General features: G+C 41.9%; 2 protein-coding genes across 2 annotated transcripts; both read right to left on the bottom strand.

The window, feature by feature from the left end:
• Positions 1 to 576: 576 nt before the first annotated feature.
• On the bottom strand, positions 577 to 6137 carry grtp1a (growth hormone regulated TBC protein 1a). The gene is made up of 8 exons (XM_080496013.1): positions 5552 to 6137; positions 3955 to 4106; positions 3710 to 3868; positions 2964 to 3088; positions 2313 to 2409; positions 2014 to 2186; positions 1320 to 1505; positions 577 to 1230 (listed from the first exon to the last, which is right to left on the bottom strand). The coding sequence occupies exons 1-8, from the start codon at positions 5611 to 5613 to the stop codon at positions 1138 to 1140; spliced, it is 1047 nt and encodes a 348-aa protein (XP_080352139.1). The 5' UTR covers positions 5614 to 6137; the 3' UTR covers positions 577 to 1137.
• Positions 6138 to 10923: 4786 nt separating this feature from the next.
• On the bottom strand, positions 10924 to 15264 carry adprhl1 (ADP-ribosylhydrolase like 1). Its single transcript, XM_080502534.1, has 7 exons — positions 14654 to 15264; positions 13268 to 13432; positions 13065 to 13190; positions 12840 to 12980; positions 12271 to 12398; positions 12056 to 12188; positions 10924 to 11954 (listed from the first exon to the last, which is right to left on the bottom strand). The coding sequence occupies exons 1-7, from the start codon at positions 14865 to 14867 to the stop codon at positions 11785 to 11787; spliced, it is 1077 nt and encodes a 358-aa protein (XP_080358660.1). The 5' UTR covers positions 14868 to 15264; the 3' UTR covers positions 10924 to 11784.
• Between the last annotated feature and the right edge of the window lie 1036 nt (positions 15265 to 16300).

Raw genomic sequence — 16300 nt, 5'->3', positions numbered from 1 at the left:
TTTTAGCTGTGTATTTATTTAAAAGAAATCAACTGATCAAAGAGGCTGGAGTTCAATGAACTTTAAGGCTTTGCAGGTTAACAAAGACCATCTTAATTTTTCATTTTATTTTGACACCTAGTATATACGCACTCCGGTATTTTTGTAACATACTCTGATCCCTGTGACTTAAAAAAAAAGGGAAAGATCTGAATGTTAAAATAATCACAGTTGGGCAATTGTAATAATGACATGGATTTGCAGTCTGTCGTGGTGCAGAGTTTTATTTTGCTGGACAAGTGAATTTCCATTCTTGCTTTTTAACCACAAGTTCCCCCCCAAAAAACCTGTTGATATGAATTAAAGTGATTTGATCCTTTATTTTTATAGGAAATGGATTGATCTCGTTTTCTATTATGCATCTTACAGCAAGTTAATAAAGATCTTGAAAGTCCAGCTGTGTTTGGAGCATTTGATTTAAGCTTGAAGGGCTGAGTCATAGGGCCACATTCATTTCACTCCAAGTGTACATTACAGACGGTACTAAAAGCTGGGCTCATCGCCAAAGATATTTTTGTCCACTGCAACAATCCGATATCTGTAGGATGTCAGTCGCAGACCCAAGTGCTGTAAATACAAAACGGTAGAAAAAGAGCTGCCCTTTATGTTGTGGTTTTGCAGCGTCACCTCAGTGCACCTCTTTTTTTTTTTTTTCCCAAATCTAAATCCTGAAATCTGCAAAATGCACATTGGATAACCACACCATGTTGTCCCAGCATTTAATTTCGTGAACTTTGTATTTGCAGGAAATAATTTTCTCAAACACAAAGATGTTTAGCAGAGAGGCCCTTCCTGGTTGTGCTCACAATGTGCAACATAATTCAAGAGAACACGTACTGCTAAGCCCTGTTTTCTACGAAACCCGGTACTAAAGTGCATAATTCAACTTTTTAACAAAGTATTAACTTAAAGACGAGCTAAATTGTTAACTCCTGGTGGAATCATTCGCTCCTACAGCACAGTGCTAAGGATTTGGTTCCATATTTACAGGTTTACTCCGGTTTAAGACGAAATGTTTACAGTATAGTTGTCATGGCAGCCGCTGGCTGCTGCTCCTCCCACTGGAATGTGTGCCGAGAACAGGTTGTGAAGTCGAGGTCAGGATTCTTCTGCGATGATTCGAGATCGACACGTCACCCGGAGCTTAGTTAAGGTTGCCATGGGGAGACTTCCTGGTTCAGTGAAGATATTCTTTGAAAGGTTAAAAAAAAAAAATGGATTAAAGAAACTCTGATCTATCCAGTGATACCATCAACCTTCTTTTTTTTTTTTTTCTTTACCTGCATGAAAGTGTGACACTCGTCAACGAACGGTCCGTGAGCGATCTGTTTGAATGCTTGGCAGACGTCTGGCAGAGATCCGGCCTGTCGAATCAGAGCCTGGTTGTGGTGGATCAGTGTGAGAGCCACACGGAACAGGATTTTGGAACCCTCGTAGAAAAGGCAATCCCAAATCCGTAGGACTGTCTGCAGGACGACAAGAGCAACATGGATTGAGATGCGCCTTTTGGTCGAGACATTTGACTCCTTTCTCTATATTCATTTGTTAAATCTGAAGGGAATGGGAGCGTTTCCAAGAGTTGCACCCTCCCAAACAAGTTTCAGGTGTAACAGGTCAATAAAGAAAGCGTATCAGGTGATCGAGCCGCACTAAAACAAATGTAAACAGAGTTCATGAATAGCTGTGCTGAGATGAAGCTCCTCTATTCACTGGAGGAAAAAAAACAAAACAGCTTGCTGTGACACATCTTTTATTCTTGGGGAGATGAAAAACCTATTTAACAACAAAACAAGAACTATTGTGACCAAAATAAACTGCCAAGCATTCCTTAATGTTTGAAGAACAAAAAAAAAACATATCTCAGGATATGGAGCATAATAAATAAAACTGCGGCGGAATCTTGGCTCCAGTGAAATGACAAAGTGGATTTCCGGACTGGCAGCACCACAAGGCGTGGATCAAAGCTGAGCTCACCTCGACTGGCAAGACGTCTATGTAGAGACAGATGAACCACCTGGAGACCACCAGGGTCCACATGACGTTGTGATCCACCATGACCTGCCAGACTGCGGGGATCTTGACTTTCACCAGCTCCCCTAACACCTCCTGATCGGTCTTCAGCCCCAGCATGGCTGGACTGTAGTAATCTGGAACAACGCACATGTTAATTCTCGGTTACATGCTGCTCTTGACTATTACCTGTTAAACGGGTTCATTTTTGAGCGATCACACCTGCCAAAGCCTTTACTTTGCTTATTTGTGCCGATACAAACCTGGTAAGATTCTCCCAAGGAGGGCATCCATGAGCCAGAAGGACTTCTCTTCATCTTTTGTGATGATAAGTAGATACCCAGCGACGAAGTTCATCCCCTGAAGACAAAGGCCGACGCAGGGAGACTTGAGTGTTTTGGTACCGAGCAGGTTTTTAATCAGACATTGAAGCTCTTTCGCCCTTTCATAAACATCCCGGAGAAAAAGGACCACTTGAAACCCAAAACAGGCTACCTGAGTACGAGCGCAGATGAACGGTTCCTTTATAACTCCTAGGTGATGTAACCATCAACACAGTGCTGTTTGAATTGCAAACAGAGCTCTATAAATGTTGACGGGTGTCATTTGCCTCGCAGATGTTAATCATTACCAGAGACATACCGAGCTGACAGGAGGAGCGTTACTATGGACACGAAAGAAAGTTTATTGATGCAAAGCATTTTGCATAAAAACAAAACTGCCCATGCTTCATGTTGAACACAGTATTTTTAAATGTCCCCGTGAAGCATCGGAGCTGTGGCCATACAAATCTAAACTAAAACTACACTTCCCTTTCAATTTGAAGGGACGTTGAGGGCTGTAACCGACGTGCTGTAGCAGTGACAAGAATGAAAGTACGGTGTCATGTGAACCGACAGTGCGAGGGCGGTTACCTGACAGTAGCCCACAGTGGGATTGTGGTGGCCATAAGCCAGCAGCACGTTGTACAGAGCTTTCTGCAGGCACGGGGTGGACGTCTTGCGGAACTGGATATTGTCCGGAAATGTTCTGTTCAAGTCTGGAAAGAAAGAGACAACACAAGCATGAATCCAACATTGTGTTCCTATGTGTGTGCAGATATCGTTACGTGAATGTGTTATGCTAAATTATGTCAAAACCTATGCTAATATTTTAACACTTTAAAAGGACTTTAAAGTTCAAAGAAGAAATGTAACCAAACAAGTTTCTTGTGTACTCAAGTTTTAGACTTTCAGAGTCGTGAAAATTCACCCTTTTGGTACAAACGAATCCAAAGCAAACGGCCGGGATGATGGGAGTTAATTCTGGTTAAATCTCTGACCCTTGAGAGTTTGAAAGGATCTCCTTTGAAGAATGTGAGAAAAATGACCACTTTCAGGAATGCAAAGCTTTGTACAGATTAAGCCACGGAAATCTGAAGCTGTAAATCAGGGATTAGCAACTTTGATCAAATTTTAATTGCGTCTACCAGGAGGGAACATTTTTAGTAACGTGCTATTTAACAATGCATGAGAATTTGAGTAAACACCTGTAATTTGAGATTCTGGAATCAGTATGCACGTGTTTGATCACCTCCACTTTAACTACATTGAGCTTTAAGAGATTGAGGTGCTGTGATCAGTCGTGAGCGGATGAGAAACGTGGCGTCAGCGTAACTCACCTGTGCAGATGGTCTCCACCAGTTTGGGGTCGTGTTGAGCTCCTAAGAGAGACCGGTAGTATCCCGGGTTCTTCTCCAGCCGGTCCTGAGCTCCGCTGGCCGCCATCCAGATCAGAGCACGGTGCTCATTGGGAATCCCTTTACGTACGTAACGCTTTACTGAGGGGAAACACAGCAGCTCCTGTCAGTTTCAAGTAGTGTGAATACTCTTGAGGATACTGCGCCCGGCGAGTTTTCACACTCACGTTTAACATTTTTCTGCACTTTGCTTTTGCCCTTCATCAGTTTGGACCACTTGATGGCCCTTCGGGTGAGAACAGCCAAATATTCAGACATGAGCTCCTCGTACGAGTCGTAGTCAAAGTGCTCTGAGCGCTCGAAGCCATACGGATCCACCCTGGACCAATAAAACAAGTTAAAAAGAAAAAAGTTTTAAACTACTTTCAAAGAGTATTTTACGACTGTGGTTTCAGTCTCTTAACTAGAATGAATGACCCACAAAAAAAACCACAAAAAAAAAAAAAACCCAACCCTGTTGTGTATTTCTTATTTTGTTGCTACAAAAATTATACATAGTTTGTATATCTTCAGTGGAGTTCTAGAAAGTTGCAAGTGTAGGTGGCTCAACTTAATGCCTTAGGTAACAAGATAATCCTCCTGCAGCTTAACCCCTGCACTCGAGCAAAGTCATTACTGAAGAGGAAACATGTCTGCAAACCAGCAGGACATTCGTCTGCTGCATCTGTTTGAACCTGTAAAACAGAATCAGCTGTGCAGCGAGACTCTAACGTCATATACACCGCACACGGGATGCAATCCACCAATATTGACTGAGGGAACAGCCATCATTGCAAAGGATAAAGTTTCCCATCCGAGAGTGTCCTTGTGGCCAAAACCAAAGCAAGGGCACAGTAAAGGAAGCAATGTGAAGTTTATCAACGAACGCAGCATGTGGTCTCAGGTGTCGGCTTGTGTTATCACTGTGTGAACTATGCAGCAGCTTGAAAAACAGAACTTCGAGGCCCCATGGTGTTCAGAGGTGTTGACTTTACTTTGAGATCAGAATGTAGCTTGTAGTAATTGATTTCCTCAAAGAGAGTGCAAAGCTGCAGGGGAGGAAAACTGCAGACTAAAGTGCTAAAGTTTACCATCAAGGTACCCAGAAGCCTGCATGGGTTTTCAAAGGGCATTGTGGTGAATGTGGGTGGGTGTGTCTGTCTCTGTGTGTGTGTGTGTATGTGTGTGTGTTTGTCTTGTGATGTAGACAAACTGCATGTGTACCCTGCCTTCACTCCTGAATTTGATGTAGTAGAAAAAAATGTATAGGAATAACTTAAACTGACCTGACAGAACTACAAATCGCATTTATCAAGTCACTGATGAGGTACATCAGCATCTCTTTAAGCTATTATGTCCTGCTTAACCTTGTAACGAAGCTAATTTTTGAGTTACCGTTTCTAACTAAAATATATTGGAAAACTGCACACCACATGATTCAGCCAAAAAGGTCCTTGTCATTTAAAACAACAAAAAGAAAAACAAAAGTTTCATTAGCATCTTTCGGGAAATTGTTGAGAGAATAAACAGTTTTATGAGAAATGTGAACAGAATAATTCCCAGTGAAATATGAATATGGTACAAACAACAAACAACATCTGCAACAAAAAAGGCACAAGACACAACAAGATGCATTTGTATGAATAGTTACTAGACTATATCATATACACCATAATAATAGACTACTGCTTCGAATCAGGAATTATCACAGTTTTTCCTCAGCAGGTAAATAAAATCTAAACTAGTCTTCACATTGACATCGTGTAGTTTTAATGGTTAACCCACCGGTCCACTCGCTCTTTGGCGCGGCCGTCACCGGCGGAGCGACTCCGGCTCTTCTGCTCCATGACCTCCTCTGACCTGAAATGTATGTCCTGTATATCCACCGAGCTTTACTTTTTTTTCTTTCTTTTACCAAAAAAAAAAAAAAAAGAAAAGAAAAAGTTTCCTGCAGTGATCGTGGCGGTGAGCTAGCCCGGGACGTTCACTGTCTCCATGTTCGCGTGCGTTGGAGACACGAGACCAGACTCTGCCTCTTTCCTGGGATTAACATGCTAATTCTCCAAATGGGAAAGTCGTGGAAAACATTCCCCCTTTCCAACAAAAAGGTTATTTTTAAAGTTGCACTTTTCCTCCGTTTGCTGATGGTTGAGTCAAACACAGCGAAGTTTTGTCCGGGGTATCTTTTTTTTTTTTAATCGCCATCCATATGCACCTGCTGCTGGTACCCGGAGACTACAGTCACTAACTGAACCGAACCTCCGACTCGATATCCGAGAGGGGACACTCCACCCGGGTCCCACGGTGATCAAGAGTGGCTAATCGGGTACTTCCAGTGTGTTTGTGTCCGGAGAAGTCGGTGGGAGATTCGTGGCGGTGAGGCGGTGTTTGTCCCGGTGGCAGGACACAAGCTTCACACAGACATCCGTGCTGCCTTCACGTGATCCTCGTAACATCAAGCTTCAAGGTTCTCATTCAGGAGGCTTTGGGCGTAAAAACACACGAGCAGAGGTCTGTAGCAGGTGCTTTTATTTCATACATACGTTTAAAATATAATTATTGATCCTACACGAGATACAGATATATAACCGTTCTATAAATATATAATATTATAGAATATACAAGTTAAAAATTTAAATGGACACATATAGTTGCAGCATTCCAGCTCAGAATGTTCTGATTCCTGCACCACGTAATCCCATTGTTGTTGTTGTTATAAAACACTTTTTACTGTTGAGGTTAACATAATTGTTATATAGTATTTCTGCATTGTTCACAATTTCATTAGCTCAGACACTAAAAGTGTTAAAACGTGTTTTCATTGCTTCACAATACACGTCTATTCTATTCTGTAGATTTGTTCTTCACGATAGTCGGTGTGTCCGACATCACTTAAAGGCAGCACTGATGGGAGCAGCACAGCCACGTAGCACAGGTAAAAACTGGTAGACAGGTAAGAACAGGTAAGAACAGGTAAACAGGTAAGGGCAGGTACAAACAGGTAAACAGGTAAGGACAGGTACAAACAGGCAAACACTGGTAAAAAGGTAAGTGAGACCACCATTGTTTTTATATTATTTTCCCCCCCATTGGAAATCTCGTCCTTAAACGTGTGAACTGTGGAAAGTCCCTGCAAGGGTTAGTTGATGACACAAACCTGAAGTCACCAGATGTGAATTGGATTATGTACTGATGATAAACTGGAGCACACCATGACCATGCAAGTAAAAGACAAGGCTACTTTTGAAAAAACTTGTGTAACCTCCATAAAATACTGTAATAAAAAAGACTTTAAGCTTGTGTTTATAATTTTTTTTTTTTTTATTGCACATAAAAAAGAGTTATACAGCACCGGGACAACAGTCTGAATCATTTGAACCAGGCTCATAATGACATAACCACCAACACGTGAATCTTATGCTTTAGGCCTTTGTGTTTTCATAAAAAAACGTTAATCCTTTAGAAAAGCCCCAAATTAGTGAAAAAACATGCTGAATTCCCCTCCAACATTCCTACCTTACATCAGAGACACTGTAATATCACCATACCAGTGTCAGGATTAGTCTTAGGATGGCCAGATGATGGATCATGTTGGGCCTTGATCTCTTATCCTCTTGGGAAAATACCAGAGTAGAAATGTGGACTCATGTTTCTGCAGCCGAGTAATCCTGCCAGTGGGCGGAGTCCTTGGATTTGTGACTTGATGAAGCTTTCAGCTGCTGCAATGTGTGGCCCTTCGTGACCCTTCATTTACTCTGAAAAAGCATGACTTTATCCATCTGAAACAAACCGGTAGTTTAGTTGTTTTTGCTCTATCTTGTGGCAAGGCAACAATCTAAAACCCCACGTACAGGAAATCCAACTAATCCAGAGCTTTACGATGGTGCTTGAAGTTTAAAACTCCTAAATAAATCAACTTTTTACACTCTTCAGTTAGAGAATGAATAAGCATCAGTAAAAGTTTGGTCTTGGAGTTGTGAGGAGTTTATTTGAAAAATGTTTTGCAAATATTCAATAAACTATAGCACTGTGTTGCCTCATATGATCATTCTTAGAGGTGAAAACTTGCTTCTACAGAGTTTTGCATATGAAATATCCGGGGATGGCACAGTGAGTCTTGAAAGTAGAAAGGCAGTAATCAATTATTGCACATATACATGTAAATGGGAAGAACTTTATACAAAGCAGTAATGACATTCACAAGCCTGTTGAAGTTGTACTATTACAAAGCAACAAAGCAGACTATCAGTTAGCATTTTATATGTATATATAATATAAATGGACCAACCCTTTGTAAAACCCTAAAATAATTTTACTTGCAGCAGCTTTGCGCAATAGTATACAGTATAATATAACACTTATCTTCATATATTTGTATACTATATAATGAAGATAAGTGTTGATCAATTATATTATTCTGAACAATTATTTTACTATAAACTTGTGGAGGCTCACAGGTTCATTTTCTATCATTTCTATTTTTTTTTTAAAAGCTGCTGCTTCATTGTTACCATGTATCGTTGCTGATATATGTTGGGCATATTGAGAATATCTTCAATTCACATGTATCACAAGTTCCAACAACCTAGAAAGTGAAGGTATCAGTAAATCGTATGATTTTAGGCTTATATGGTCGTTTCACTGAAGGATCGCCATAGTTGATGGTTGTGTACTTTGGTTTGTGTGTTGCGCTGTCTCCTTCAGGCTGAATCTCCGGTGGTGTGGCAGCACACGTATCTTTGTCTTCAAATGCAGTGTCAGCAGAACATTCAAATCTTTGCTGCTGGCTGGTTCTGCTCACAAGTTTAAACTCTTCGTTCCTCTCTCCGGCTTCCTTGTCCTTCTCTTGTTGTTTACCCTCCACTGGTTTCTTTCTTGAATTCACATGAAGGCTGAAGTCATCGGGAGGACGTGGGACACTGTCTTGAAATGTTTCCACTGCCTCTGACACTTTGTTCAGAGCAGCCACAGTGGAATGCAATTGTGCTGGTAGAGTCGAATCCAGATGATCATCTGGTTGTGTCGCTAATTGAGACAAAGATTCAATTGGAAGGTGTTGGGGAACTAATCTATAAACACGTGGAATCACATAACTGGGGAGTGTTCTTTGAATGGTTGTAGATCTGGACTGATCTGCATCTCTGTTTTCCACTGGATCATGATGGGTGTCTTCAGAAATCCCCTTTATTTCATACATGTCTTTTTCCTCAGTTGTTGTCGAGGGGGGTTCACGTGCAACCGAGTCACTGTGTGAGCATTTTGAGGGTTCCTGTGGACCGTCTTTAGTTTTCCCACATGATTTGTCCAGCTTTTCCGTATCCTCAGGTTTATTTACCTGCAGATATCTTTCAGGCGAAGACAGAACACATTTGGCCCACTCAGGTGAACAGGTCTTGACGGTTGCCACATGCCAGCTCAGTGCGTCTTCTACCTGTTGAGACCCCCGTAGAGGCTGTGGAAGAGACCACTCCGTCACAGAAGTTAAAACGAGGCACTCTGGACGTGCAAATTTTAACCTGTTGGCGATGCATTGACTCTGACTCTCAACTGTCGTCTGCATGTTGTCACATGAGCCTTGAACTTTAACATGGATATTGTCACGTTGATATATATGTTTTACCAAACAGTGCATCTTTTGTTCAGATGGTTGATCCTCTGTTCCTTCAGTTGTCATGTGCTTCTTCGTGTCCACATGTGAGGTCATCTTTGTTAAACTTTGCACCACCTGATGAGCTCTCTGGTCTTGCCCGTTTTCCGTTTGTTCTCTTTTCAACTTGACTCCGACAGATTTATTTTTCATCTGCTTTTGTTTGCTTTGTTTCTGGATGCTTCGGCCTCCCTCTGGTTGCTCTCTTTTAAAACATGCTCCCCTCTCTTTGATGCTCGTTGCCACTTTGACTCCTCCAGAGGGCCTTTCATGTGAATGTTTTAAGTCACTCCCCTTGCAAACGGTGGCCATGTTCTCAAACCTTTTCATTATGGAAGATAAAAGAATCCCTTTTCCAATGAGCCTCGGTTTCACTGGTTCTTTCTTCAGCATTTCCGGTCCTCGTTCTTTCTGCTCCGCCGCGGCAAACTTGGCCACAATGCTCTTAACAGTGCTTTCTCTCTTGAGTCCCTGTTGTTTTTTACCTCTGTCCCTCTTGTGCTTGTCATGGTCACCGTCTTGGTTGTGGCTCACATTACCTGGCAGGCCTCTGCTGGAGGAAAGAGATCCGACCTCCCTCTGGTGAGTGATGGGAGGTTTGGGTGTGGACCTTGTGAATTTGGACTGGAGGAGATGGAACGTGGTGATGCGCCGGGCTATCAAGTCTCCCGTCCTTTGATTGCTGTCACATTTGTGAGGAAGTCCACTTTTCTGTGAATCCAACCAGCATTTTTCAGAAACACTGGAACCGGCCTCAACAGTCTTTTTCTGGTTCATTATTTCTAATTCAGGAATCTTAATCATCTTACGGCGTGTCTGAAGCTGAATCTTTTTCACTATAGTCTCGCTTTTCTGATCGGGACAGCCTGTGTTTTTTTGTGTCACAACACCGGACACTGGCTTCTCCAGATATCTACTTTTGGCAGCCCACTTGTGCAGTTCATGTGTTATGTAATGGAGGAGCGTCTCAAGAATCCCTCGGAGCACCGGGTGGCATTTGGAGCCTCTAACCAGCTTCCTCAAAGTGCTGGCAGCTGGGATCATATTGGTTTTCCAAGAATCTGGTCTACGGAGAATAGAGGAGATGCAAATCTTAATCCTGGCAGCCATGGTTTTTTTTTTCTTTTTCTTTACTAAATGTACCATTATAAACAAAACTTAGATTTAGAGAAGATAAGTTGGTTTTAGGAAACTTGAACCTTTCAGAGAGGCTGGTTCAAAATGGTAAGAAGCTTTTTTTAGGAGTGTTTTTTTTTACATATCAGCCTGTTAGTCCAAAAACAACATGTACTTGTACATTATGCACTTGTGCATAAAATGGATATTTCTCATGAAGTTCTTTGAGATCATCAAATATTGAAATTTGAAGTGAAGGAGTGTGAATGTGTTACAGGTGATTAGTGAGACGAAACCTGGTGAAGCAATAAGAAGCTGTTCTGTCAAAATAGATATTCTATTTAAGGTGAAAAGAGAAATACTTTGTATGCACATTGTGTCTGAATCCATTTTAATTGTCATCTCATTTTAATGTTTACTATATTGCAGTATGTTATGACAAAATAAAGAATTATATTGAATGAGAGCATCACAGTGCAAACAACTCCTTATAGAACACATTAAAGCTATTCAGTTGATATTTATTTTCATAAAGATGAAACGTAATATAATTACATCAGACATGCAATTATGAATTAATAGTAGATTCGTCAAGTCTGCTGTATTGAAGTCAGTTAATATTTTTAGCTGAAAGCAGGAACATTAAGTGTGCCAGATCAAAGGTTATGGTTATTAAAAATCAGTTAGTCTTTGGCCAAAGTCAAGTAAAACGTGTTTCCACATTGCATTGTGTAAGCAATAGATGTGTTTACAAAGCCATGTGGATCCCATTATGACATTCTTCACAGGTTTTGCACATAATCGGGATACGACGTTGATGTCAGCATTCATGTTTCTGATCTGTTGCGCTTGTCTCACGTCTTTCTATCACAGTCTCAATCAGTCAATATGATCTTTTCCAATGCAACAACACCAACAAGGCGTTTATTCCACAATATCTTGGGTTGTAAGAGAAACCTTTAACTCTTTGAAACAGAGCCTAATCTTTAAGCTACTGCTTCCATGTGTGTTCCATGTCAATGACCAAAACTATACATCACTGTAAAATAAATTGACATGAATGTCATCTCAGAACATGATTATCTTCAATTTAGATTATTCTTGGTACCAAACTTTACACTGAGACATGAAGTTACTTTATATTTCATGAAGGTCTGTGTGCAGTGGACAGTGAGACGGTGTGAGGACAGAGTAAAGCAGAGTCGTGTGCAGTTCCGCTGACAGTCAGTAGGGGTCAGGCCAGTGAAGATCAGGTTTACTTGTCTATGCATTTCTCTGAAGATGCTGCATTGAACAGTGCCTCTCCCAGCTCCTCCAGGCGTGCTCTTTTGTCCATATCCTTGTACAGGCCTGACGGAACCTGGCTCAGACCATGCATGAGGCCGTAGAGAGACCCTGCAATCAGGCCCGTGGCTTCACTCTCCCCTGAAGAAACAGGTTTTGAAAAGATCCAATGTGCATCTGATGTGGGCATTTTAAACATCAATTTCAAAAACCATCCAAGTCCAAAGTGCCGTAGCTCTCACCTCCATGGAACATGGCTCGTTTACACAGTTCAGCCCAGTCGCTCCCCGCAGCCAGGAGGGCATCGTAGGCTATCATGGGACAATCATGACCTCTCCATCCCGCCCTGCCCTCTGAGCTCCAACGCTTGTACGTCTGCATAAACAAAGACAGTAGAGATGGTGAGGTGGTCTATTCTATTGGCATTAAAATCTCAACACCACCTAAAAGGACTCACTTTGTCTGTTTCCTCTGGGTCATAGCGCTCAGGGAAGACAGGCTTGTTCTGTCCCTCGTTTTCTATCTCACGTTCTTCAAGGTAAAACTGCCACTTGGCCTCAAAGTAGAACCAGTTTTCCTGGTACTCTGCAAAAAGACAAACGCAGCATTCCAGATTCTTACCAAACTCAAATTTACTATTTATGTTTGTACTATACAACTTATTGTGCAATTCAACATAATCTCCCATTAATGAAAGACACAAACTCCTTTCTCAGATTGGAAAAACTATGAACAAAATAGATCCAAACTGAGCTATCACTCACATAAAATAGATCAGGATAACTAATCAATTACTAAGACATGACACACACACTCAGATTAAGAGCCTTGTAGGGAAATATTGGAAGCCCATACATGATTACAGTAAATGTTACTGTGTTTTTGTCATAGGACTGTACTATTGCTTGACATGATTATACCATAAAGGGACTTTTAGGAAACTAGGACCAACATACTACTTTTTTTTTCAGATATAAATCAATCAATCTATGATACGGTTGTTCTTGATAAGATGCTTAGCCAGACCTGCCATGTGCCTTATTGTCTTCTTGCAGTATTCCTCAGCTCGAGGTATGACCTTCATGAGCTCGCGACCCCAGGTCACGACAGGCTTCCCCTGGATTGCGAAGGATGCAAACAGCGCAGTTGTCAGCGAGCCCAGGAACCCTGATGCCAAGAGTGACAACACAAGTTAATTCACAGCTCACACTTACCAGATACATTCATATTATTTCTCTGACACGATATCACCTGTTGGGTGGTTGTGGGTCATTCTGCCAATCTCAATGCTGACCTCCACCAGGTTTTCTAGCCTCTCCGGTTGCCAGTATCTCATACCGACACACATGGCTTTTGCAGCTGCCCCAAACCCAGACCCTGCATGCACACATAATCAGAGATGTCCTCACTTTTGTCATGTTCTGACGAATAAAATCACAAATCCGTTAAATCACCTTTCTCGTTGAAGGGTGTATGCCAGGCGAGCAGGTAGTTGCGGGGTTTGAGGTGCACACAACCCTCAACTGTGCTGGGATCAGGAGCTCTACCCTGGAGAGACACCATGGCGTCAACGTAGAGACGCACCAGCTCCCGGTACAGATCATCGAGGCACCAATAATCTGCACACATATAAACATGCACAGTGGTTGAGAGTCATTCGTGACTGGCATGCAGGGCGAGTGGAGTGGTGTTGTGATGAGCTAAGTTTAGCCACAGTCTGCAACACCACAGATTAGGAGCAGCATGCCTGCAGAGCGAGTGGAGCCACTTCCACACACCATGAGGTCAACTGGGATCCACAGGCAGTCGGTTTGTTTCTGTGTGCAAAGAGAGAGGGTCTGTGTTCATAAAGATGCATTATCCTGAAGTGATCTGGGACTTTCTCTGACCTCTAGATTGAGATTCTATTACACAGTGGATGACAAGCGGATACACTGGAGGCTTACTGTTCACGAGTGTGAAATTTTTAAATAAATGTGTGAAAAGTAGGAGTTGAGACCATTGTGAGTCTTGTCTTTCTGGTTTAATTAAACTGTTTTTCTTACCCAGTTAGGAATGTCTCAAATGATTAAATTAAATAAAAGAAATGTATTTCACAAAAGAACACTATTGGCTGCTGAAGTCACTTGTGGTGTCGTCAATGCTGATTCATAGGAGATCCTATGTGCTCGCAGGGAAATTGAAAAACACATAAACATAAACGACATGCATTGCACGCCATCCACTGTTGTAGCTAAATACGGTGTCTCTAATCTCCAAAGATGTCAGCACCTTTTTTTCTCAAGACCATCACCATTGACTGTGAGCCACATTTGCAGCCAAACATAATACTGGCAGATCACACGGGGCTTTGACGTGCTATTGTTCCCAAACAGAGAATTGAGGATCAGCTTCTCCAAAGTAGTCTATTTCCGATTCTTCTGTCCCTGGCAACTCCTCTCCATGCTGCTGGGGGCTTAACAATGCATTTGAGTGAGAGTATTTATTCTAAGTTTCCTCGCAAGACTTTGTGAAATGACCCAGTGGTGAGATAGACTTTGGTATGTCAGCAGGTTTTTCCTTTAGGTTTGGTTTGCCAGGAAGTGATTAGCAGCTTCCATTGACGGTATAGAAGAGGCTATTCTGGTCTTGCTAAATGTAGGAAGATTAAAAGCCCGGCTGAACAGCTCCAATGTTGGGTCTTTGTAAGGTTGAAAAGTTATTATACCAAGCAAGTCAAATGCTGGGGGCATTTTAGATTAGCAAAAAAAAAAAAGAAGCAATTTCCAGTTTATTGCTGAGATGATTTCTAATTGTAAATCTGCTTCTTAGAGAGTCAACAATCTGAGGTGTGAACGTACCTGTTATCAGCGCTTCTGCTGTGGTCATGTGCATCAGCACTGCATCACTCAGGGGCCAATTATCAGGGTCCAGCTTCAAGGCCCCCAGTCCTCCCAACGAAGCCAGCTCCTCTTGGATTTTCTTGCCAGAAATGCAGTTTTCCCATTTACCCTTTTTATAGCCCAAGGCATCCCCAACGGCTCCCAGGACCATGCCTGCCTTGAATTTCTCCATAATGTTGGGTCACCAGTTTGTCCCGTCAAAAGGATCGCTCAGGGGTTCAGAGTAGACTGCTCGTGAATCAAACGTAGACTCCTTTTTTTAGATCTTCTTCACCACATCAGGAGACTCACAGCCACAGACCATCACAGACAGAAAACCAGTCTCTCATCCTGAAGAACGCCAAACAGCTCGGTCCCTTCCTCTCTGTCTGCTACACAATGACCCTACAACTTTCCCATCTTCAGAGCTCTATTTTTGTTTCAGTCTTCTTTACTGTAATTACCAAGGGTGGGCATGTATATACCCGCACAGGCACACAAAGGCATCACGTTATCAGCCACAGTTTCTTTGTGTCGGGTGGCGGCGGTGGAGGGTTCAGCTGATCAGGTGTCTCCTAAAAAGGAAATCCCCGTGGTCCCAGTGCCTAAACGTTGGAAGGCTGGGTGTGGAATGGTAATGGGGGCTGGACATGTTGGAGGAAACGTTAGTGTGCTGCTGGGCTGGACTGTAAAATCATCACCGTGTTGACATCCCACCTATCCCATGGGAGGCGGGTAAAAACAGGGCATCATCCCAACTGATGCACCCTCCAACTTCCATAAGCCTCGTCTTTTAATAAACTATAAAGAATCTAAACCTCACGTCACCATTTTAAACTTCTTCGATAATCAGATAAATCCCTCTCCAGTTACAGCGCCTCTAAAAATTCAGTCTGCCGGCAAACGTTTTGCCATCTTAAAGCTTTTATAATTGGAAACCCAGTCAATTCGATTAATGTTTTATGACTAAAAAATTTGACATAAAAGTATGAAAGTAAAAAAAAAAAAAAAGTGATGAAGAAATGGCTTGAGTCTTCACTTTTTCCACTTAACTGGCATAATCTGTCAAAGATCTTAACTGTTGCTAGAAGACTCACAATTTTTGATATGGAGATTAGCTTGAATGGAAAATAGATATGTAAAAGTGTTATAATATAAAGACACCTTGTCTAAAATTATGCTATAAGACCAGACAATTCAAACAGCCTTGATAAGAAAAAATTGTCTTAAACAAGGAGAGCTATGTCACAGAACAACCCATTGAGCTCAATTAGAGCCCATCCATCTTTGATGACACTTATCAAAGTGACTTGAATGACTTCAATTCCAAATCGACATGTCTCACTGTTACCACTTCCTACACCACTATTGTTGAATCTCCTCAAATCCAAATTGAATTGACAAATAAAGTGGACCACACGCCAAAGATCTGTCGGATATCTTGGATAAATGGGTCCATCAAACCTCTGAAAAATTCAGGGTTGATGGGGGTTGGAGCCAATGCCGGCAGACTATAAATACAGAAAAACACGGAGAGACAATCTCGCACAAACTGACACACACCCGGGGAGTGACACGTGTGTTTGAACAACGCTGATATCAATTCTGGATAAGATCCCAACAGCT

This window comes from Blennius ocellaris (assembly GCF_963422515.1).
Source record: "Blennius ocellaris genome assembly, chromosome: 1".
NCBI lineage: Eukaryota > Metazoa > Chordata > Actinopteri > Blenniiformes > Blenniidae > Blennius > Blennius ocellaris.
This window is presented reverse-complemented; position numbering and strand designations above follow the sequence as displayed.